Source organism: Dasypus novemcinctus, chromosome 12, assembly GCF_030445035.2.
Source record: "Dasypus novemcinctus isolate mDasNov1 chromosome 12, mDasNov1.1.hap2, whole genome shotgun sequence".
In the NCBI taxonomy this organism is placed as follows: domain Eukaryota; kingdom Metazoa; phylum Chordata; class Mammalia; order Cingulata; family Dasypodidae; genus Dasypus; species Dasypus novemcinctus.
In genome coordinates, this window is record NC_080684.1 from 21,135,739 (window position 1) to 21,159,189 (window position 23,451).

Sequence of the window (23,451 nt, forward strand, 5' to 3'; positions counted from 1 at the left end):
CAGAGGCAGCATGCGACAGTGGTACACCTGTCCCCTTGCCTGACCCCCAGAGAGGCCCCCTGCAGCCTCACCGGCTGTTCACGTCCAGAGAGGAAGGGGTAGCTGATGGAGGTGGCCGGGAGAGTCGATCGTCGCCAGGGAAAGGCCCTGGCCCCAGGCCGGGGCCACTTAGCTTGTTTGGGGGCAGTCCCACGAGGCTGCTCTTGTCCTAGGGGAGACAGAGGCAAGCCTGCTGCCTGCAGCATACTGGCTGCACCCCTCAGCTGGGGCCTGCCAACCCTGTGCCGCTCAACCTACCTGGCTCCCAGGGAAGGGGGTCTGGCCTCGATTCAGCTGCTCAAAGGCAGGACCGCTGGGCTCACCAGCCCAGCTGCCCGGCGGCCCCACGGCTCCCGCGGCTGCCGCGGCCGTCTCCTTCTCCTGCCGCAGGGTATTACGCTGGATCTGCTGTCGAATCAGCAGCTCCCGCAGTCGCTGGCGCTGAGGAGAGAACAGAAAGGAGGAACAAGTCCGCTCCGCTGCAATCGTTGGCGGGCAGGGATGACAGAGACGGGGAGGGCCCAGCTCCAGGATGTCGACCCACCTGCCGCTGCTTCTCCAGCTCTGTCTGGCTGAGGCTGGACATGCCTGGATCCTGGGTACCTGGGAGTTCAGGTGCTGCCAGGGAACTGCCCATTCCAGCCCCGGGGTCTTCTCGCTTATCGACTGGAGAGGTGATGCCTGCCCGCTGCGAGGCTCCATGGGACAGGTAGGGAAGGGACCCGTCGGGTACAGGTGGTGGCAGGACAGACGGGGGGCGTAGCGGGGACAGCCCGTAGCCCTCTCCTGTGGACCCACTGCTGGGCCCCAGGGGGCTGCCCGACGGGTGGAAGTTCCCTGTGGCTACTGTGTAGTTTGTGCTTTGGGGCTTGGCCAAGGTAGGGCCAGGCCCAAAATGGCTGTTGATCCCATGGGGTGGGGGGAGACCAGGCTGAGGGGGCTTTAGGGACGGCTCCCCGACCGCCTGAGGGAAAGTGAAACGCATGGAAGAGGGGCTCCCCACAAATGCGCCTGTTCCAGGAGAGCGGGCGAAATTGGGGGGCTGCCCAGCTGGGACCTTGGCATGGAGCTCGCCTGTCGGCCCTGAGGGCAGAGCTGCTGGGAAGCCCCCAGCCCCCAGCGGAGTGTGGGCTAGAGGCCCAGCCTTGAAGGCAACTTCAGGGGGCTGGGGTCGCGGTGGCTTATGCAATGGGGCAAACGGGTCCCGGGACTGCGGGCGTGAGGGTGGGCGGGAATACGGGTCAGGGGACTGGAAGCGAGGGGTGACTGGGGACGGGCAGAAAGCCTCGGCAGACAGAGGACGGGGTGTCAGCGGGGACTGTGAGCTGGACTGGGACTGGGGGCTGGCGGGCACTCGGGAAAAAGGGTCGGAGGGCAGGGAGCGAGGGGGCAGGGCACAGCAACCCTCAGGGGCTGGGGGCTGAGGCCGAGGCGTGACTGGGGGCTGCGTATAGGGGTCAGGGTAGGGGCCCGGGCGAAAGATGTCAGGGTGGCTGGGGGGAGAAGGGGCCAAAGCCTGGGCGGCGGGTGGCTCCTGGGGCCGCAGGCCCAAGCCCGGGCTTTGGGGCTCTACCTGAGATGCCCGAGGGGTCAGGGGGGCTTTGAAGACATCAGGTGCCTTTAACTCCAGGCCACCCACGTGGGGGCCTGAGGAGGGTGAGTCAACAAAGCCCAGGTTAGGGGGCCCGTAGCTAGGCGAGGCAGCCCCAAGCTCTTCCTTCTTCACCTCTAGGGCTTTCCGGGGCTCCCCAAAAGGTGGGGGTGAGAGCAGGGGCTCGGAAGTCTTGCCTCCCCCTACCCCTGGGCTCTCAGGCACAGCCAGGTTGTCCAGGGAGGGACAGCGGGGTTTGAGAAAGGGGTCAGGGGTGGAAGGCTGGTGTCGGGGGGTGCCAGGTGGGGTGGTGTGGAATTCCCCTGGCTGGCCAGTCCCAGGACGAGATGAGGTGCCCAGCGTCGAGGGCTGTGCAGGGGCCCCAGTCGGACTAGGATACGGGGGGTAGGCGGGCGGTGCCGTGGGGAAGCGGGGCTCCAGGGCGTAGGCGGGGGCCAGTCCAAAGGGGTCCTGCGAAGGCACTTGGGCGGGCACCTGGGGTGGGAGCTTGAGGAAGAGCTCACCGGGCGAGTCGGGGCCGGGCACCGTGCCTGCTGGTGGCTTCAGGAACCCGTCCGCAGAGGTAGACAAGCCGGCGGGGGTGGTGGGGCTGCCAATGAAAATGGTGGGGGCAGCGGCGGGGGGCGGACTGCCCAGTGCCCCTGGCTGGGGGGGAATGCGGAGATGTAGGGCCGGTCGGTCAGTCTTACGGGCTAAGTCGCCCACCTTGGTCTGCTTGTTGATCTGGCTCTCAGCCTGCTACGGGGGAGACCAGGCACAGAGCAGTCAGGCTGCAGTGGGCAGGCTCCCTGCACCCCACCCCCCAAGAGGCCACCCACTACAGGACTGCGCCGGCCAGGCCCGGCCGCCACTCACCTTCTGCACCTTGTTGATGCGGTGAGCCGCCCGGTTATCTTTGGCCTTTTGCTGAGGGATGTGGGACACAGCCTTAGGCCTAGAGCCTGGGCTCATGCTCATGCCCAGCCCCCAGCCCCCAGCCCCCAGCCCCGACAACGTCACTCGTACTCCCTGCCCAGAAGCTGATCCCTCTGGCCTAGCTGCTTGGGGGGGCTACAGGTGTGGGGAGCAGAAAGCATGGAGGTGAATATCCCCAAGACACCTCCCCTCCATCCTTAGTTTCCTGCGATGAGCCATGCGCCTTTCTGTCTCACCAGATAGGGGGCTTTGTCAGCAGCTGGAACCTTTCTCCAGAGCTTCATGATTTGTTTGCAGCGGCTAGACCAGTCTGGAGGGCAGAAGGAACGAGGTAGAGGAGACCCGGCAGGGGGCCCCTCCCTCTGTCCACCATGCTGCCAGGTTGCTGCCCTCGTCCTCGCCACCCCGTCCCGGATACCTGGGTAATCTTGCTTGAGATTGGGGAAGTTAATGTTGGCATAGAGCACAGGCGAGATGGTAGAGAGCTGACCCAACTCCTCATCCTTCTCCCAGCGCTGAAGACTCCGCTGGTTATAGGAGAGCCCGTCGCCCTCACCCTCTGTGGTTGGCGTGGTGGGGGTGGAGGGCGTGGTGCCCCCTGAGCCTGTCCAGGGGCTGTCTGGCTCACCGGGTTCCGGGCTGAAGAAGCCCCCGCGCTCCCTGGGGCGCAGGGGCAGAGAGTCACAGGGGGCATGGATGCTGAGTCCCACACCAGACAAACTGCCCTGTCCCCTGCCCCGGGGGCCAGGAGGAGCAGGGGGAAGTGGTGCCATGGGAGCACCCAGCCAGGAGCCCCAAGGCATGGGCCCTGTCAGAGGGAAGGACAATGGGGCGCCCACAAAGGGTAGGCAGAGATACTAACCTGCTGTCCAAGAACGGGGACTGGCAGAGGCTCGGGTAGGAGTCCATGGGGCTACTGGAGGGGAGATTGCCCAAAGGGAGTCCACCTACAAGGTGCATCATCATAGGATCAGAGAGGAGGGAGCCACGGGCCCCCATTGGGGGCAAGGCTGGCCCCAACTGCCCACCCGGTCTTCAAAGCACTCGCACCCATGCCACCTTGGAGAAAGGGCCTCTGCAGGGGTGTACGGCTGCCATCCAGGCCAGGGGTTCCACATCCCAGGTGCTGCTCGCGCTCAGAACCCAAAACATCCTTGAAGAGCTGCTGCAGGTCCTTGGATTCCATCTTGGGCAGTTCTACGGGGGAACATTGGGGGCTCTTGCTGAGGACCAGGGAGGTGCAGAGCACCACAGGTCTACAAATGGTCATGGCCAGGGAAGGCCCCAGACTCCCCACCCAGAAGCTGTAACAGGTGACAGGCCCACAGGCGGGACCTTCTCCTTCTCCCCTACAGGACCCTCAGACACGAAGAGGTGCGGGTCACAGCCTCACCTTCTGTGGGGATCCTGTCTAAGTCAGAGCTAAGCATCCCTTCACCCGGGGTGCCTGGCTTCTCAGGGTCACTGGGCACTGGGGACGCCTTTACGCCCCCATCCTCAGGTCCTGCAATTGCCAGGAGAGACCCATCAGCCCCCCTGAACCAGAGGGGCAGGGAACCGCTTCCAGCCTCCAGCCCTGACGGTGCCCGGGGGCGGACGAGATCGTCAGAGGCAAAGCTGAGGCACGACACGTCCCCCAGGAGGCCCTACCTGGTGTATCGGCCTTGCCCTCGGCACCTCGGGATTCTTCATCGGCCATGTCGGGACCATCATCTCCTAGAAACAATTGTCCCCACTCCAATCAGAGACGCCCACCACCCGATGCCCAGGAATGGGTCCCAGCTCCGCCGGCCAGGGCCCTTGGGCCACCCGCAACTCCTGGAGCTAGCCCGTTCCCCACCAAATACTGAGCACGGAGGGAAGCTGCAGCTCTTCAGAAGCCCTCACCTCCAGGCGACTAACCTTTCTGCGAGGTGGGGGGCTCCTTCCTATCAGGGACTCCATCCACCTTGGCTTTTGGGGTTCCAAGTCCAAAGCTCGGTCGGCCCACCCCAACCGCAAAAAGGGCCTTACGGCTCAGGTCCAGCAGCTCCTTCCCAAAGAAGGCCTCCTGAAGGGGGAGTCAGGGAGAAAGAGGCTTCATCATGCCCTGCAGGGCCCAGGCACCCCCTCGCCAGGCAGACCCTAAGGCCCACCTGCAGGTAAGCAGGAAACATATCCTCGAGTTTGCTCTTCTTGCGCCCGCGCCGCTGCTGCTTCTTCTTCTCGTCCCCATCGGCCAAGCTCTGCTCCACAGGGCCCTCTGCGGGCAGGTCAGCAGGCAGCACTGCAGACGGAGCGGGAAGGGTCAGGCTCCCTGGGGGCCCTGGGCAGGCTGCTCCTTCCAGGACACTTTTTTCCAGGACACTTTCTCCCTCCCCTCTCCCTCGACTCCAGTTGGGCCCACCACCCACTTGCCCGTTTGGTGAGCCCACCGCCTGGGACCCACTGGCACTGCCCCAGGGGTCTTGTGATCCCCACCTTCTCCCAGGCCCCACTGGCGCCCTCACCCGTCTCACCCTCGTCGGGCTGCCCATCCCCACTCAACACCTCCGCCTGTGCAGCAGGCCCCTTTTTCACACGTGTGTGGGATTTCCGCTGTCGCACCATGAAACCACCAATGCCTATGAGGAGGATAAGGTGAGGATGAGAGGCTGGGGGGCCTGGTGAGCTCACCCACCGCCCCTTCCCAGGGCCTCACCAGGCCGGTAGGGTTTGCGCTTGCGCTTTTTGCTTTCCTCGGTCTCTTCCTTGCCAGGCTCCACGTCAGGGCTGACGGGGCCCTCCAGTTTAATTTCACATTCCATGTGCTCCACACCACCTGCACATGGGGACAGATGGAAGCTGATCAGAGGCATGGGCCCTTTTAACCTCGTCATTGTGCCACCCAAGAACATCTTGCCACAGAGCCATTTGGACAAGACCAGCAGTCGCTTCAGGGCGACGGGAATGGCAACCCTACTCCCACCCAATATCCCAGCGGTCACGGGGCCGCACTTCCTGCTTTGCCACTCCCCAAAACTCCCCAGGCCCACCTTCACCCTTGAGCAGCTCATCAGTGTCCAGGTCCCCATCCTTCTTGTCATCAGGGCCAAGGGCATCCGAGGGCTCTGAACCTTCCAGCCCTGCCTCGCCTGGGAGGCCGAGCCGTCCCCGCCGCTGGCGCCGCTTGTGCAGGGGTGACATGGTCAGGTTCCGCAGCACGGCCATGCCAGTTTCTGTCAGCCACACACCCTCGAAGCGGAAGTACTGAGGCTCTGCACAGGAGGGAAGAGTTCATGAGCCTGGATGGAGGCCCCAGGAAACCGAGGCTCCCCGCTTCCGCCTCAGTCTCCAGCTAACACAAAAGCCAAGTCTCTTGTGGTCTAAGGCCAGGCCACCACTGGGTACCAGCTGAGGCCTGGATTCTCCATGACGGATAGAGGGGGATTGTGAGAGGGGCTGCTACTGCAGAAGCCCGGCTTTGCTCGTGATTACCCCTAGGTCCACCAAACACATTCTCTCAACAGCTGGGGTCAGGATGAATGCTGCACCTGCTGCCCCAGAGGCCAGGAGCAGTGTGCCCACATCATGACGGAGGAGAGTGCCCCGGCCTCGTTCAAGGAGGAGAAAGAGCCGTGCTCTCCCTAGTCTTTGGAGACGAGATTCTGGCAGTTAAGGAGGCCACACTGCCTGACAGAAGTGCCAGGAAAACTTGGTTCTAGTCATAACTTCCCCACCAGCTTACCGGGTGACTTTGGACAGGCCAATCAACCTCCTGGGGCCCAAGTTTCCTCCCCTTAAAGTGAGGAGATGAGGTTGGAAGGGGGCAGCTAGAGCTGGACTAGATGGTGTCCTCTGACTTTGGCATTCAAACATTCCGTGACTCACCTGGCTCTTTCACCTTCATAGGCACCAACTCTGGAGGCGCGACAGGCACTACGGAGAGAAGAACAGAACCAAGGGAGCTCGACGCCTGCCCCAAAGCAAGGCACCCCCTAACCTGACTCCTCCACCCCTCCCCAGCACCTCCTCACCCGCAGGTTTTATCACGTAGGGCTGGCAGGAGATGCAGTCAAAGCCCTCGTCGGCTGCCTGCTCCACCTCCTCCTCCGTGAAGAGGCTCTCGCAGCCAGCATGCATCCACCTGGAAGAGGGGCAGCAGGAGATGTGCTTAGGCATCGGCAAGGCCGAGAACGGAGAAGAGGCGCCAGTGTAAGGAGAAAGAGTAACCTCACCGTTCACAGTGGCGGCACTGGATGAGTAAGTCCTCCTCCACGTATGGGGCATGGCAGATAGGGCAGGTCACCAGACTGGCGCAGGGCCCGCAGTGAGTGTAACTATTCTGCCACTCGCAGTGGAAGCCAGGGGAGGCAGCCCCACACTGCATACAGGACACACACCTGGTGGGAGCAGAGCAATGGCCCTCAGCACCCAAACCACCTGAGGCACCCAGAGGCACCCTCGCTGAGAACTGTGCAATCAGTCTGGCCTCCTATCCCACCCTCTTGTCGTGTATCTGACACAGCTACTCCATCTACTCTAACGTCTCGGGCCCCGAGGCTCCTTACCACTTGCACTTCCAGCCGCCCTTGGGCACAGTGAGCAGTGGGGGGTCCAGGCAGTACGTGTGGTAGCTAATGTCACAGTCATCACAGAGCAGCAGGCGTGAGGGGTCAGAGGCCTGGCCACACACCTCGCACACAATACACTCCACGCAACGCCAGCCCTTCAACAGCATCACCTTGGTGATCTGGGACAGAACATGGGAATTCTCAGAGCACAACGGAGGGGGCTGCAGAACTGCGGAGGGGAGGATGGGACCAGAGGATGGGGCCAGAGGAAGCCCAGCACGAAGGCCAGACCACCACGGAGCACAGGAGAAACGGTGGCTCTAAGCTTAGGTTCCCGGGGTCTCTGCCACTCAGAGAAGAACCTCATCCGACCACTTCCTCATTATTAGACGGGAATGGCCATCTTTCACTAGCCAACACCCCAAAATCCAAGACTGTGGATAGAATTAGGTTTTATTCCCTCCCCACCCCAACGGTCCTTGGACATTTAGAACCTGCTACTGCTATAAATTACTGAATGTTAGCAGTGGACAAGTTATAAGTTAATATGAAGAGGAAACCCCAAAAGAGCTGGATCACACTTGGGTCAGAATCACTTCTTTCTCTTTGTGGACACTGTGCTTGTGATTTTGATTCTACATTTTCATCCCCATACTACATCACATTTCTACTAGTAAAATTGGACACAGTTTATAGGATGGTTTGAACCATACCAGACTGTCACAGTTTACCACAAAGAAACCAGAAAGGCCACCATACTTTCCAAAGTACTTCTCTGCAAGGTGAGTCTCATAATCACTGGTGACTATCAGAAGAACAACTTCCATGACCAGTGGCTGCCTTCAGAAGCAGTGTGGCCAGGACAGGAACTAATCCATCCCATCCCCCAGCCCACACCTCCTGGGCCCTGAACTCACCTTGCTGTTGACACAGTAAGGATGATAGCACTGAGAGCACTGGGAACAGGCCAGGAGGTGGCCCTCCACCCCCCGGCCAAAGCTGCCACATACCACGCACATGTCCTAGAGAAGACAGAAACCCGCCTGTCCAACGAGGTCTCACTCCATCCAGTCCCAACCAAATGACTACAATGCTAATCTGAGATCAGGGAGGCAGGGAATCAAAATGCCATCCCACAGCATTAGGACCCTGGAGCTACCACGGGACCCTGCTTCTCCTTCTGCTTCCCCCATAGGAACTGCTCCTTCCTAGGAAGCCTTGCTCACCTGAGTATACAAATTGAAATAACTTGAATTTATATAGCAATATATAACATGGATAAAGAGAAGGGGAAACAAAAAGAAGATGGGGTAAAGAATGGTCAGGAACATTAGAATGTTCTCTTGTGAACTATAACAAATACTTAATACTAACATATGGTGTTAATAACAAGATGGTTTGTGGGAAAAAGACACCAACTACAAGCCACGGACTATAGATAGCAACATTGTGACGCTGTTCTTTCATCATTTGTAACAAATGTATCACGACCATGTAAAGAGTTGTAGTGGGGCAATGTATGGGAATCCAGTATGGTATCATACCTGTTCTCAAAAAATTCGGAAAAAAAATTGAAGAAAAAAACAAAGAATGGACAGGATGAAAGAGTAACATACATCCCAAAGTTCCATCAGCTTCAAAATTATTCAGGTGATGGGAAGCGGACTTGGCCCACTGGTTAGGGCGTCCGCCTACCACATGGGAGGTCTGCGGTTCAAACCTCGGGCCTCCTTGACCCGTGTGGAGCTGGCTCATGCGCAGTGCTGATGCGCGCAAGGAGTGCCCTGCCACGCAGGGGTGCCCACCATGTAAGGGAGCCCCACACGCAAGGAGTGTGCCCCGTAAGGAGAGCCGCCCAGCGCAAAAGAGAGTACAGCCTGCCCAGGAATGGTGCCGCGCACACAGAGAGCTGACACAACAAGATGACGCAACAAAAAGAAACAGATTCCCATAATGCTGACAACAGAAGCGGACAAAAAAAACACGCAGCAAATGGACACAGAGAACAAACAACTGGGGCGGGGGGGGGGAGGAAGGGGAGAGAAATAAAGAATAAAATAAACCTTAAAAAAAAAAATTATTCGGGTGAGAACATACCTAAGCTCCCTAGACTATAAGCTTCAATAGGGCAAAGACCATTTCTGCCAGACATTCAGGTCCTTGGCTTTCCTCATTTCCCCTCCCACCAAAGAAGAGAAACCAGTACGTTGGGTCCCACTGCCGAGGATGGGACCACACTAGTATGATACCTGCATTAGGACAAATTTGTCTGTGTTGGAGAAGAGAACCACAGTGTTTTGCATGGTGTCATCATCATCTTCTTCCTCCTCCTTGCTGGGAGAGCTATCGATATCAGCAACCTTATAGGCACAGGCAGAGAGTTGTGGACAGTGAGCCGGATAAATTTGTCCCAACTAAGCTGCTTTCTTCTCTGGTGTTGGTTGGGGAAAGGAGGTGTGAATCCCTGGCTAAGATAAAAGCCAGGAGATGGAAGAACATCCCAGCTTCCAAACTTGGCCTCAGCACGATGGTGGATATTTCAGAGATGCCTGAGGGCCAAGTGGACAGAAGGAGCATAGACAACTGGACAGGCCTTGGGCTAGCAGGCAGGTAGGTGAGTGTGCGGGGGCCTGGCAGGACTTAAAGGGTGTTTAATTGTGAACGGGCCACTGAAGCATGTGCAGGGCATGGGAGGCCTCTCCTTACTACCAGAGTCTCAATGGAAGACGTAGTTGATTTTAGCCGGGCCCGTCCTCTCCCGCGTCCTCCGTGTGCTCCTCCACGTGGCCTGCGTCTTCCTGGGAAACTACTACTGCGTCCCTGAATGACAGAAGGAAGAGAACGATCACAGTAGTAAGCCGAGGGCTAGTGTGCTGGGCCCACCGGCTCCAAGGGAAGAGAAGAGATGAATGGACACTGTATGATGTGTAATAGGGCCCAGGTGTCCAGTCAAGGCAAGGAAAGAAGCCAAGCTCCAAATAACAAGCAGCAGCTAGCTCTGGCTCAAAACCACGCCCCCCCTCCCAAGAAGAGAGATCACCCAATGTGGTCCCAATTCTATTACTGAGTTACCGCAAACCGGGGCAAGTCACTTCCCCCATCTATTTATTAAAATGAGAGCTCAGACGAAAGGATTTCTGAGAATCGAGGAGCCACCAACCCAGATGGGAAAGTATCAGCGACACAAAACTGTACCTCTGGAGAGTGGCATGACTTTGACCACATCCAGGAGTTGGCTAGCCCCTCACCTGTTTGACGCGGGAACGAGCGGGGGAACTCCGCCGCCTCCCCTTGTCCCCGTCGGCTTTGCCTCCACTGACAACTGTCCCAGCTTCACATAACAGCGAGTCATCGGTCTCGGGCAGCGAATCAGTACAGAGCCGCAGGGAGCCCTCATCTCGGGCTGGGCTCACGTCTGTCGATACCCCCAGCTCCATGGACAGGGAGCCGCCCCCCTCAGGGTCGGGAGAGCCCAGCAGAGGCTCTGAGCCAGGAAAGCTGGCGCTGGCATCGCCCTGGCTCAGATTGGAGATCTCATTAACAATGTCGGATTTAATGAGAGTGGGTGGAGTGGGGGCCACGGGGGCACGTGGCTCCTCCTGCTCTTCACAGGGGGAGCCCTGCCCGACCTGTTTGCATTCTGGGCCATAGACCTCCATAGGGGTCACAGGGGTCAGCTCCTCGGGGTCCAGGAGCACAGGGGAACCCTTAAGTTCACTAGTCAAACTGCCAGAGGTCTGTCCAGCCTCTGCCTGTGAACCAGGAATGTCAGTCCCATCCAGAAGGGCTGTGTCTTCCCCCAGGCCTGAGAAGTCATCCAGGGCTGGGGCAGGGCTGGGGGCAGGGCAGGAAAGCTCCCCCATGGGGGAGGGAAGAGGACTGCTGGGGCCGGGCTCCAAGGCTGGGCACTCCGGTTCCAGGACCTTCTCAGTCTCCATCTCATGCAGCTCAGCCTCATCTGAGACCTCCACTGCCTTCTCCATGGGACTCAGAGGGGAGGGAATGGACAGCGGCAGAGCAGGAGGGGAGCACTGGGAAGGAGGGGAGATTTGGGGAGGCAGGGAATGCTGGAGGAGTGGAGAACACTGAGGGGGAAGAGAAATCAGCATGGGAGAGGCCAGTCCCATTGGGGAACCTGGAGATGGGGGGAGGATCATAGGGGGCACAGGCTCAGGGTCAGTGCAGTTAGCTTCAGGGGGAGGGCTGATGGGTGTTTCTAGGATGGGGGCAGCCAGCGGTGACTCAGGGTCACTGTCCCCTTTGGCACCAAAGGGGTACTCTAACTGCCCCAAAGGAGACAGGGCAGGCGGCGCCACAGCTGTGATAATAGGTGACAGCGGAGGAGGAAGAGGATCTGGAGGGAAGAGGAAAAGAGAGGCTCTTAGGTTAGATATACCGTGAAGAGGGAGGTTGTCCCAGAGTAATGGAGTATTATCATCTCCTTACCTGGTGGCATCAGCTGAGGCGACAAGGATGGCTCGCCAGATGGGGACAAGGGCAGCTCCTCAGTCAGAGGAGACAGAGGTGGCTCCCCAGGCTCAGACAGGGCCGGCTCTCCAAGCAGGGGTGACAGAGGTGACTCCCCAGATGGCGGAACCAAGGGCAACTCCTCAGGTGTGGGGCACAAGCCTGGTTCCTCAAAGGACTCTTGAGGCTGGGGAGACATGCGCGGCTCCTTGGGCGCAGGGGACAGGCACGGCTCCTCGGGAGCAGTGGACAGGCGCGGCTCCTCGGACACAGGGGACAGGCGCGGCTCCTCGGGCGCAGGGGACAGGCGCGGCTCCTCGGGCGCAGCGGACAGGCACGGCTCCTCAGGCGCAGCGGACAGGAGCGGCTCCTCGGGTGCAGGGGACAGGTGCGGCTCCTCGGGTGCAGTGGACAGATGCGGCTCCTCTGGCTCAGGGGACAAGCGCGGCTCCTCGGGCGCAGGGGACAGGTGCGGCTCCTCGAGCGCAGGGGACAGGCGCGGCTCCTCGGGCGCAGGGGACAGGCGTGGCTCCTCCGCTGCAGGGGACAGGCGTGGCTCGGCAGGCGCAGGGGACAGATGCGGCTCCTCGGGCGCAGGGGACAGACGCGGCTCCTCGGGCGCAGGGAACAGGCACGGCTCCTCAGGCCGGGGGGACAGATGCGGCTTCTCAGGCATGGGCGAAAGGTGCGGCTTCTCAGGCGTGGGGGGCAGGTGCGGCGCCTCAGATTTGGGGGGCAGGTGTGGCTCCTTGGGCCAGGGACAGAGCTGAGGCTCCTCAGGCAGTGGCAACAAGGGTGATTCCTCCTGCTGTGGGGACGTGAGCGAGTCCTCCAGGGGCAAGGAAGCAAGTGAGTCCACCCGGGGTGGGGACGTGGGAGAGTCCTCAGGTGGCGGGGACAGGCGCGATGCCTCAGGTGGAGGGGATGTGGGAGACTCCTCAGGCGGTGGGGACAGAGGAGATTCCTCAGGTGGTGGAGACAGGCGGGACACCTCAGGTGGAGGGGACATAGGCGAATCTTCAGGCGGCGGGGACATGGGTGAGTCCTCAGGTGGTGGGGACAGGCGCAACGCCTCAGGCGGTGGGGAGAGGGGAGACTCTTCAGGTGGAGGGGACAGGGGAGACTCTTCAAATGGTGGGAAGAGGCACGATGCCTCGGGTGGCGGAGACGTGGGTGACTCTTCGGGAGGAGGGGACATGGGAGACTCTTCAGGCGGGGGGGACAGTCGAGATGCTTCAGGCGGTGGGGACGTGGGCAGCTCCTCGGGTGGCGGGGACAGGGGAGACTCCTCCAATGGTGGGGACAGGGATGACGCTTTAGGTGGCGGGGAGAGGGGTGTCTCGGGTGAGGGGGATGGGGGCGACTCCTCTGGTGGAGAGAAGGGTGACTCCTCAAGTGGAGAAAACGGTGATGACTCAGGTGGAGGAGACAGGGGAGACTCCTCCGGCGGTGGCGACAGGGGAGACTCCTTGGGCGGGAGGGACAGGCGCGACTCCTCGGGCGGTGGGGACAGGCGCGACGCCTCCGGAGGCGGGGATGTGGGTGATTCCTCAGGCGGTGGGGACAGGGGCGACTCCTCAGGAGGGGGCAGCAGTGGCATTTCCTCACTCAGGGGGGCCTCCGGCTGGGGCTCAGGTTGGGCCTCTGCTCTCCCTGCAGACACAACACTCTGCTCCCATCTAGCTCCGCTCTACTCCACAGGAAGGAGAGTCGAGGGCAAAGCAGAAACTGCCCCTTGCCGCAGAATAGAGGGGATCAACTTCAGGGACCCTCAAACCTACTCACCTAGTGGTTTGGCTTCACAGTGCAGGGGCCCCGGTTCCTTGGATTGCATAGCGGTCACGTCCCCACCCTCTGGCTGCCCTCGGCATGCAAAGTACAGAGCGCCAGGCTCATCGGTGGGGGTAGCGCCGGGCTCTGGGGGTGAGAATCTGCAGAGGGTACAGGGGAGTGGGCACTGTGGCTCTCACCAGCTCTATCTGCTCCTAGAGAGTACACTGGGGCAGGCATCAAGGCTCTCCTCTACAAGGCCACTGGATTTAGCATGCCCCTGCCATCTCAGCACGTCCAGTTCCCCATGCCAATCCCATCCAGTCCACACCACTTACCTGCTACAGACTGGGGGATGCTGCTCAGCAACGGAACTGACAGGCTGGCCTCTCTGGGCCTGGTGACAGGGGTGACAGAGTGAGTAGTTCTCAAACCACTCAGAGTTGGGGTGTAGCTCTGCTGAGCCTGCCCCGCAGGCCCGGCATACCCGGCAGGCCTAAAATCAGGGACAAGGCAAAGCAGGTGATGGTCAGGCGGGAGAAACTGGAGGCGAGCACAGGTCACGGCAGACTCTGGGGAGGCTGGAGCAGGCAGAATTCAGAAGAATCAAGCAGAATCAGGGGACACTCACCTTGCACTTCCACGAATGAGCAGGCAGTTCCTCCATGGGTGGTTTTAGGCAGAAAGTATGGTATCCTTTGTCACACGTCTCACAGACCAACATCTTAGAGTCATTCCCGGGTTTCCTACAGAGGCATCAGGCACATTACAGGGTCCTCCCTGCCCTCCCTGTGCTTGGCCTAAGGCTGTCCTCCTGCCCTCCCAGGCTCACCTGCAGGCTTGGCACACTTTGCACTCAGGGCACTGCCAGCCAGCACGCTTGCGGGCCGTCAGAGCAGTGTCCAGACAGGCCCCGTGATAGTGATGCCCACAGCTGGTACAGAAGAACAGGTCGCACAATTCCCCTGGCCCCTCACATACTGCACAATGGGCCTCTTCTGCGGTAGGAGGGGACAGAGAGTACAGGTCAGCTATAGATTCATCGCAGGACTCAGCACAGCACTGTAAACGTAACAGGCATCCCACGGACACAGCCTGAATGAATAACCAGTAGTGACAGGGCGTCTGCCTAATACACATGCTAGGCACTCATCGCAAGACACAGTGGTAAAGAGGACAGGCAAATCCCTGCACTCACAAAGCTCACACCCATTTTAGTGGGGCAGACCAAGGGGAAATGATTATAGACTTCGATGGGTGCTCTGCAGAGTACAAAAATCCAGGGCACACTTGGCCCTTCCTCGGACCTGACAAAGGGTCAGGACTTCTCACCCAGATGTGCAGCCCCCTCACTGTGCTGTGGGCAGAGCAGCTGCAGTGTTTTCATGGACAAGAAGGAACCGCTGGCAGTCGCGCAGGGGAAGTGGTAAAGCCGTGGACATCCAGGCGAGCGGCAAGGGATGGAGGCACCGAGCCTGGTGCAGTGAGAGCAGCGCTGCCAGGGTGGAGACAAAGCTTCAGGGTCAGCTGGCTCCCTTGGAACAATGGGTCAGGCACCAGCTCTGCTCCAGCACACCCACTGCCCTCCTCCCTTCTCCCCTGGCCCTCCCAAGTCCCCAGCTCTGCCCACCCGCCAGCAGCCCAGCCCTGCCCTTCACATATGCAACCCACTGGCCAGCCCCACCTGTGAGATCCCTGAGAAGATGGCCTTGTCCACACCGCATAGTTCTGGGCCCTCCTGCCCCCACACGCCTGCCGACCACGCAGCACACCAATGGTGAGCCCAGCAGGGCCCTTTAGAGGTGCGAAGAAGAAAACCGAAAACGAGTTAACAAAAAGGTCATCGCTGGCTCAGGGCTGTCCACCACATACCCCCTTTCCTGCCCAAGTCAGTGACCCACCTCCCCCCACTTACCTCCAGGTTCTCCTAGGTGGGCAGGTGTCAAGCCCTCAGGGAAACCAATCTGTGATAGGTCCTCACTGGGCAGTACTGCCTCCTTAGGTCCTGAATCCCCTCCGGGGGGTACCACTGGACACTGGGGCCAGTCAAATGGCAACTCAAAGCGCCGTAGCTCCCGCTGCCCATGCAGACTGGGCTCCCCGCAGTTACAGAGAGCACAGCGTCGCACTGGACCCTCACTGTGGACACACAAACATCAGCACCAGGCCAAGCCCTTGCCAACGGACACCCCCATGCTTCTCAAACACTCCCTTTCCTACACCCTCCTCCTTGAAATCCTTGCGTGCCCTTCTATCCTCTTCTTCCCCGGAGCAGTTACCTGCCGTCCTGGGGAGGCTCCTGAAGCCTGGCACTGCCAGAACCAGGGACAGAGACCTCCCCCACGTGTAGGTCGGGAAGGTCTGGCTCAGCGGCACCTGACTCTTCGGAGGCTGCGGGTCCATCAGCTGAATGAACAGAAAGGGCAGCGTGCATCCACCATCTTGCCCATTTAAAAACCCACTCACCAGACCCATGAGGTTATCAAAAAGCCTAGGTGGGTCATAGCGTAGGCATTTTGATTTTTGTCCCTAAGAAGAAAGTCCCTCAACGATAGACAGGCTTAGCACACGTCCCCAGGCGAAGACTAGAAATTTAAGGCTGCTCAGGAAGAAGAGAAAACTGCCAGCAAAACCCAGAATTTGCTCTACTTACCTGCTGGTTCTGAATCTTTATCCTCACCAGGCGGCTTCAGGCTATCCATCCCTCTCTCCGACTGGGCAGGGCCCTCTCGGGGAGACCTATCAGTGTCAAGAAAGAGATATCTGTATGTCTGCTACGTCTCCCCAGTAAGCCTTTTTCCCAGGATGCCAGGAGGAAGGACCCTGCAGACATCAGAGCAAGGCCATACTGGCAAGTTCCCGTACTAATTACAAGGCAAGTTGTTCTCCCTGGCCCTTATCCCACTGCCTGCTTCCTTCCCAGATCAACACACACCTTCTCCCACTCTGCATTCACAGGGGATCCGTTCCCCTTTCCCTTCTCCAGTCTCCTCCAAAGGTGTTCCCAGGGTAATAGCATCCAACTAGAAGCACTTTCGATCCAAAACTAGTGCCGCCCTTTGCCTCATCTCTGAATTCCTGGCTTCTGGTAGACCTACCCACCGACTTTCTTCATCAAGTCTCAAGCCAGCTACCATCCTAGAGGTCTGTCAGTGCCAATCCAAGGATAGTCATGACCCAAGAAGTCTGAGTCTAGCCCAAATCCCTCTCCCAGAGGCAGAGACTGAGCTCCTGCAAACAGTAAAACATACTACCAGAGCCAAAGCCAGGGAAGGCATGGATCTCCCCCACCTCCACTGGTTTCAACGAGGGTATCTCCATCATAATAGAGGGAACTCCTCAATGTCCACCCACTGCCCACCCAAATCCAGATCAGGTCCACACCCCGGCCCCTGCCCAAACTGAGCTCAGGGTCTCACCCAGTCTGAAGGCCTCAGGCCGTTGCCCTTAGCAACGCCAACTGCCCTTCCTCCTCAGATGTCCCTAGTAGTTAAGAGAAGTGGGCCCTAAGAGTTACTGAGCATGTGTGGCCAAGTCTGTGGCAAGGCATGCTGGGAGTTGTAGTCTCAGGAAGCACATTGCCACTTAGAGGAGTTCTAAACAGGGGCCGGACACAGCAGAGTGAGTGGCTTCCTTCCTCTTCCGTTCGAGCAGGGTTTCCACACATACTATTTGAGAGGTGGGAAATGGGGGGAGGGTAACAGTCCCATCTTTTAAGATATGTCTGCCTGTACCAGAGCCAAATGAAATACACTAAAGTTAAACTGAAGAAGGTAGGACACACATCTTTGGGAATATCTGCCCAGACCTCAGAGGGAACAAAGCATAGTACCATAAAGACAGACATACAAAGTAAGAAGAATTACAGACGTGAGGAATAAGAAAGTGACCCTACAGAAGAAGGGAGTGCCAGTAGCTCTTAATGAGAAGGGCAGGGACTTAAGCAGAGGAAGAAAGTATACAGCACTCCTAAAGGTGGTGCTGGTGGGGGAGGATGTGTGTGTGGGAGGGTCCCTAAGACAAAACCTCTTGTTTAGTCAGAGAGACCACCTTAGGACAGCCCCTCTTCCCAAACTGGAAGGCAAATATCCTAGTCAGCTGCTTTGGGTTGAGTGACTGTGGCAAGTAAGACAAGGGGAACCCTCCAAGGTGCCCAAGATTGGTAAATCAATTACTTAAGAACCGCAATATTACTCCTCCTTCCCCGAACCCACAGTTTCCAGAGATTGGCAATGTCCCTCCTGAGACATGTCACAGGAAAGGACCTTTTTTTTTTTTACCCTATTCCCCTCACGCTATCTGAGTCTACTAGAGAGAGAATGCAACACATGTGATACCTGTCACCTCCATCCCTAGATCCTCTTTCTCAAACCTGAAACCAAAGCAGGTTACCTGGTGGGCCCCCATAAAAGCTGCTCTGCAATTTCAAGGGGCCCTTCAAATCACCCATCAGAAACGGAGGCGGAGGCCAGGGTGCCCCTACTTCCTATTCGGTCCAAGGGGGGCCTCAACGTTTCCTAAACGCTTGCATCTTGCTGCATCTTACCACCACATGCTCCCAAAGATCCTCCACCCTCTCTGCTCTCAAGCCGAGGCCAAAGGAGTCACAAACAGCAAGAAATAAAAAGCAACAGTGATAATCCAGTGGGTGGGAGGAGGACCGCCTCACACAAGGCCAGAGGGACAAATTCCTCTGTCCTCCCCCGACTGCAGCCCTCTCAGGCTGGTAAGACCAGCACTGCTTGGAAAGGTACAGGAACCACCTTCGTCCAGCCTGGGTGACAATGTACCAACATCCTCCTAAGCCAGAGCTCTATCTGATAAGGCCACTGAAGAGGAAAGATCAAGAGGCAAGGAGCAGAGTCCCCACCAAACTATCAAAAAGTATCCAGGGGCACCCCAAAGAAGCCCAAGCCCCCCAGGCTCTACCTCCCCCCCGCCCCCGTAGTCCAGCACCTGCACCCTAAAGCTGAGTCCCACCATTATCAGGCCCCTGAAAAGATCTAGAGAAGACCACCTACCCCATCATCACAACCAGAATCACCCCCATACATATATCTCAGAGCGAAGAGAACTACCCTGGGATGGTGCCTGGTCAGTCTTCCCCTGAGAACAACTGATCCCAGAGAGCAAGCACAGATGTGAGGAGTAAAATTGCACTAGGCCCCCCTAGTCCTAGACCCAAGAGGCCTAAAACAGCAAAGAAGAAGGCAGGGACTTATCTCAACCCAGCCTCCTCCCTGCTTCAATGCCAGACCAACAGTTTTCACTCCATTTTCCCAGCCAAAGGGGAAATGGAGGCTTAGAGAGGTGAAGCAGGCCCTTGAGTGAAGAGCTCTTCTGCAGGATTCAGGACTTCCTGGTTCCCAGTCTGAGAATAAACCACACCTCTCTCCACCCCCCATTTTGGGTCAGCCCTCCAGGAAGGATTCAAATGGCAATGCCCCACAGACCCTCCAGACAGTTCCAGGTCATCCCCGGGTCAGCCACAGCTAATAAGGAGAGGTCCTCTCCTAAGGAAGTTGTCTGGGGTCAGAGAACAGGTGAAGCCCTCCAGGGAGGCAGGGGCTGAGAGCCTGGTGACAGTTCACCTCACTCCACCACTCCTGTGCCACCTCTCACCTCAGAGTTCCCACCCAGAAATCTCTCAAGGGCAAGGCCCATATTTTCTCCTCTCCAAAACCAGGCTCAGTCTGTACGTTGGAGGGGGTGGGGTGAGGGGAGCGAAACGCACTAGCCAAATTCCTGCTGGGCAGTATGACAGGTGTGAGAGGGGCTGTCCCAGCCCAGAGCTCAGAGGCGTGAGGCTCTGTTGCACCCTTAGTGCCTGCACACACACACCCCTTCTCCCCAACACCTCCTCCCAGGGCTGGAAACACTGGCTTCCAGGAGAAACAGCTCTGATCAGGTCATCTCTCCTCCACAGAGGTAGAGGCCACCTCCTCCTACAGGGTTGGGACAGGATCAGAGGACCGGTTAACATTCCCTGGTCAGAAAAGGGCTGGACAGGTCTGGGAGGGGCCTGCTGGACTGACGAGGGGCTCACCGGCAGCCAGCTCTCCACACTCGGCCGGCAGAAAGCGGGAGACAAAAGCCATTTTTTTGCAGCCCACATTCACAGGGAGCAAATCTCAAACGGCCTCCGCTATAATCCCTTGGAGATTATGTCCATCCCGAGAGGAGGGGAGGCAAAGCAGGCTGAGACAGCGCTAGGCCTGGCGGGGGTCACTTTGAGGCGCAGGGGTGGTTTCCAGTTGAACAGCAGGGCCAGAGCTGCCCCCAGCCCCGCCTCCTTCTTGCCCCAGCCACCCCCTTCATCACACCAGTCCATTTCCACACACTCTCCCCTTTGCCCAATGAAAGAAGGCCTGGTGAAGGCTCTGGGCTTCCTGGAGTTTCCCAGAGACTGCTTTGGGTGACCCGATGGGTAGAAACAACCTTAAAGTCCAACCTGGCAGTAAGTCTGACCCGGCAGCGGCGCCCTTCCACCCCACCCCCACCCCCACCCCAAGTTGTTCTGTTCCCAAGGCACACAGGGAAGCCCCGGGGGGGAGCAGCAGCAGCCCGGGATTGGTGCTGGCATCAGGGCCCGGGTCCTAGTTTAGTCGGGCTCCCCCAACACAAAAATAAACAGTCAGAGAGGCGATCTGGCCAGGTTCCCAAACTCCCGTGGTTCCCCGAACCCCCAGTCTTTAAAGAGGCACACCCTGAGACACCAGGCCTCAGTCCTGCCCCGGCGACTGGCTCAGGTTCACCTGCCAGACCCTGCCAAAGGAACCCTCCCCAGCTCTGGCACCCCCGTTCTCCAACCTAAAGGCCAGCTCCGGCCAAGATAGTCCATCTGGCCGGGCCCCCAGTCCAACCCTTTCTGGGCCCTGGCCGGGCGGACTTCACTCACCTCTTCACAGGGCGATCCAGAAATCCTCATCCGAGAACATGGCCAGAGCCCGGGCCGCTCCCCGACCTCCAACCGCCAGAGCGATCACAGCCGCCCCCCGCACGGGGGGGCCTGGGGGGGGCCAAGAACGGTAAATCCAGGTCGGAGTGGCCACCCTCCCCCCCCCCCAAAAAAAAAAAAAAAAAAAAAAAACAGCAAGAAGCCAAAGGGGGTTTCTCTGCCTCGGGTTCCAGCAGTTTTAGGTTTCCATGGGCAGCCCCCGGGCGGCGGATCCCGAGCGGACACAAAGAGCGCCCCGGCGGCTTTGATCTCGGGCGAGCAGGCTCCGCATCCGCGTCGCCGGGCGGCCTCTCAGCCCCGGGGCCCGGCCAGCGCCCCGGCCGCCCGCGCCGGGCTCGGCGGAACGCCGGGGCTCTCCAGATGGAACGTCGAGGCGCCTCCCCGGCAGCCCGGAAGGAACGCCGCGCCGGCCCGGCTGGAACGCGACCCCTCGCGGGAGCGCCGAGCCTCTCCCCGCCCGGGCCGGCGCCCCGGGGCCGCGCGAGCGACGGCGACGCGGCGCCGCGGCTGACACACGCCCAGCGCGGGGCTCCTCGGCCGCCTCGAGCCCCCCACCTTCTACGCCCCCCCGGGGAAGGGAGGAAGGTCGGCGGGCGAGGAAGGGGAAGGGGCGGGCGGTGCGAGCCCTCGGTCCGCTCCCCTCCGGCCGCTCCAGGCCCTGCGCTCGCCTCCCTTCCCCTCAGGCTTCGGGAGCTGCCCCGCCCCCGGCCTGGCGGGCTCTGCTCGGCGGCACTCCCTCGACCCCCAGCCGGCTGAGATCGCGGGGGGCCTAGAGGTGCATGGCCCAACCCCGGCTCCCGGCGCCGAGGGGTCAGGAAACTGAGCGGAAAGTGGGGAACGAGGCAGCCATTTGCAACCGGAGAGGAAAGTAGTGCAGCGCGGCGCCGCTCCGCCTCCCCCCCTCCGCCTCCTGGTCGGCCGGCAGGGTGGTTCCTGCGAAGGGGCTAGTTCCTGGCCCGAGACCTCGGCAGCGGTCGCGGAGATTCGTGCAGCCTCCGGCGCGAGATCCGGAGGGGGCCTTTGGCCGGGGGGACCCCGCTCGAGAAGGGGGAGAAAGGAGAAGACGCGGCCCTATTTTGTGTTGGAGCGGGGCGGCGGAGGGATACGGCCCTCTCGGAGGCGAGGCTGTGACTCTGCAGTTCTACGCACACGCTGCGGGATCCCTCCGCCGCGGGTTAACCCCGAGCGCGCCGGGCCGGCCGCGGGGCAGACACGTGGGAACGAAGCCCCCCTCCTCTCCGCCCGGGCCCTGGAACTGCCTCCTTTACCGCCCGGGCCGTGAAACTAGGACTCCTGCCACTTTCTAATTCCGTTCCCCTGGAGTCATCGGCCCCTGAAACTCCAACTGCCCCTTCCCGTGGCCAGGGGCAATCTTTCCCGGCAGGGGGATGGAAGGAGAGCCAGCAGATTGGCCGCAGCTCAGCATCCTGGGAACTGGAGTCCGCAAATGGAGAAAGTGAGGCACGGCGCGACGCCGCGAAGGGTGGGTTCTTGCCACGTTCGGGGACCCGAAAAAAAACCGGAACGAGTTCCTAGGCGCTCCTGCTGGCCCCGAAACTCCCTTGTGAGAGGAGGAAGGGCTGTCAGTACCCCCACACACACACACAATCACCACACACACACATCCCCATCAAAATATAAATGCAGAGCTTTCCTTCCCTCAGGGCGCCCTCACCCCCACCCCTCCAGCCTTTCTCTCCGGATCTTCTGGGCCTCTGTCCCCTTTTTTAGTAAGCGGAGGGCCGTACCTGAGTCTTGCTGCCACCTGACCCAAGTACTGTTACTCGGACAAGATCACAACACACTCCTTGCTTGCATTCCCCCGTAAGTCTTGATGAGAGAAAAGAATTGGAATGCCTTTCTACATTAACAGTACCCATGGGGCGACAAAAGGAGACAAATTAACTATGTGCTAGATACTTTATATATTCTTAGTTACTCTTCACCCTCATTATAATTGTGTGGTATTCTCTATATTGCAGGCTGCAGATGGCATATTGCAGACTGAGGCTAAAATAGGTTTTTAAAAAAACATTTTTTTAAATGCCCAAGGAACCACAACTAGTTAGGAGTAGAGCCATGGTTCAAACCAAGGGCCCTGTGTTTCCTAGGATTTAAAAAAAAAAAAAAGATTTTTTAAAGGAGGATGTGGAGAAAGAGGCAGACAAATTAGGTTCAGGACTAGTTTTATGGGAAAGGGTTTGCAGCACTGTCCAACAGAACTTTCCGCAATGATGGAAATGTACTGTATCTTCACTGTCCAATATGGTCGCCATTGGCCACATATGGCTACTGAGCACTTGAAATGTGGGCAGTGCAACCAAAGAACTGAATTACTTTTATTTAGCTAAATTAAACTTAAATAGCCATATGTGACTTGTGGCTTCCATATCAGTTAGTGCTGGAGACCTTAACCCCTACTGGGCAATGTCATTAGAGGGCTCAGGGATAGGTGTATCCTCTGCTAGCCACACACAGTGTCCCACTTTAACAGTGTTTTCTGCGCAGACCATTCAGGTCCATTTCAACAACAACAACAACAAAAGTCCAGCAGTGACCCCACACCTGTCCCAGCTATAGCAAAATATAGTTAACCAAGAGACAGAAGCTGGAAATGGAAGGCCCCTCCCTACTCTCCACTCCCAGAGACACAGAGGAACAGGCCTTTGCCAGAAAGAACTCCATTTCTTAAGGGCTTTATGTATGAGGAACTGTATTAAGCATTGCATATATTACCTCATTTAATTCTCATCTCAGTGCTATGAAACAGATTTAACGCTACTTCATAAATAAGAAACAGGCTCAGAGAGGTTAAGCAACTACCCAAGATCACATAGCTATCCCAGCCCAGCTATTAGCCATTATTTTTTACTGCCACCAGGCCTTGAGATTCCTTCTTAATATACTCTGAAAACTTAAATGTTTGCAAGGCTACCCCAGACCTTGTGAAAAGAGCAGTGAGAGGTTAGAAGTATCCCAGGTCAGATGTGCAAAAGGACCTAATTTAAATATGAGAAGAGAGGATGGTAACAGCTCTAAAGAGACTCCTAAGCCACTCAGATTGTTCTTTGGAATTCGATTCTTCCAGTAGCCCTCATTTCTTTTTAGTGTCTGGATCAGAGAAGCAAAAGCAGTTCGCAGGACTTATGAAAATCAAC

General features: G+C 58.5%; 1 protein-coding gene across 9 annotated transcripts in view; it reads right to left on the minus strand.

Annotated features, from left to right (window-relative positions):
* KMT2D (lysine methyltransferase 2D) overlaps window positions 1–20,420 on the minus strand; it is a 39,491-nt gene extending 19,071 nt beyond the window's left edge. For 3 of the 9 annotated variants that reach the window (XM_058307917.2, XM_058307919.2, XM_058307913.2), the window contains exons 1-34: window positions 20,234–20,420; window positions 15,989–16,074; window positions 15,615–15,741; window positions 15,251–15,474; window positions 15,020–15,129; window positions 14,668–14,830; window positions 14,168–14,333; window positions 13,967–14,081; window positions 13,674–13,831; window positions 13,351–13,496; window positions 11,545–13,218; window positions 10,347–11,452; window positions 9,805–9,918; window positions 9,348–9,458; window positions 8,016–8,120; window positions 7,096–7,277; window positions 6,763–6,927; window positions 6,562–6,671; window positions 6,416–6,463; window positions 5,581–5,802; window positions 5,247–5,366; window positions 5,056–5,169; window positions 4,702–4,832; window positions 4,469–4,616; window positions 4,217–4,282; window positions 3,960–4,070; window positions 3,617–3,763; window positions 3,429–3,513; window positions 2,985–3,226; window positions 2,803–2,876; window positions 2,507–2,557; window positions 584–2,389; window positions 298–480; window positions 72–208 (exon numbers count right to left, since the gene is read on the minus strand). In XM_058307917.2, the coding sequence (XP_058163900.1) occupies window positions 72–208; window positions 298–480; window positions 584–2,389; window positions 2,507–2,557; window positions 2,803–2,876; window positions 2,985–3,226; window positions 3,429–3,513; window positions 3,617–3,763; window positions 3,960–4,070; window positions 4,217–4,282; window positions 4,469–4,616; window positions 4,702–4,832; window positions 5,056–5,169; window positions 5,247–5,366; window positions 5,581–5,802; window positions 6,416–6,463; window positions 6,562–6,671; window positions 6,763–6,927; window positions 7,096–7,277; window positions 8,016–8,120; window positions 9,348–9,458; window positions 9,805–9,918; window positions 10,347–11,452; window positions 11,545–13,218; window positions 13,351–13,496; window positions 13,674–13,831; window positions 13,967–14,081; window positions 14,168–14,333; window positions 14,668–14,830; window positions 15,020–15,129; window positions 15,251–15,474; window positions 15,615–15,741; window positions 15,989–16,037 (8,510 nt within the window). In that variant the 5' untranslated portion in view covers window positions 16,038–16,074; window positions 20,234–20,420. The remainder of the gene's footprint in view (window positions 1–71; window positions 209–297; window positions 481–583; window positions 2,390–2,506; window positions 2,558–2,802; window positions 2,877–2,984; window positions 3,227–3,428; window positions 3,514–3,616; window positions 3,764–3,959; window positions 4,071–4,216; window positions 4,283–4,468; window positions 4,617–4,701; window positions 4,833–5,055; window positions 5,170–5,246; window positions 5,367–5,580; window positions 5,803–6,415; window positions 6,464–6,561; window positions 6,672–6,762; window positions 6,928–7,095; window positions 7,278–8,015; window positions 8,121–9,347; window positions 9,459–9,804; window positions 9,919–10,346; window positions 11,453–11,544; window positions 13,219–13,350; window positions 13,497–13,673; window positions 13,832–13,966; window positions 14,082–14,167; window positions 14,334–14,667; window positions 14,831–15,019; window positions 15,130–15,250; window positions 15,475–15,614; window positions 15,742–15,988; window positions 16,075–20,233) is intronic. The other 6 variants (XM_058307914.2, XM_058307916.2, XM_058307915.2 and 3 more) reach the window with 6 other exon arrangements.
* Between the last annotated feature and the right edge of the window lie 3,031 nt (window positions 20,421–23,451).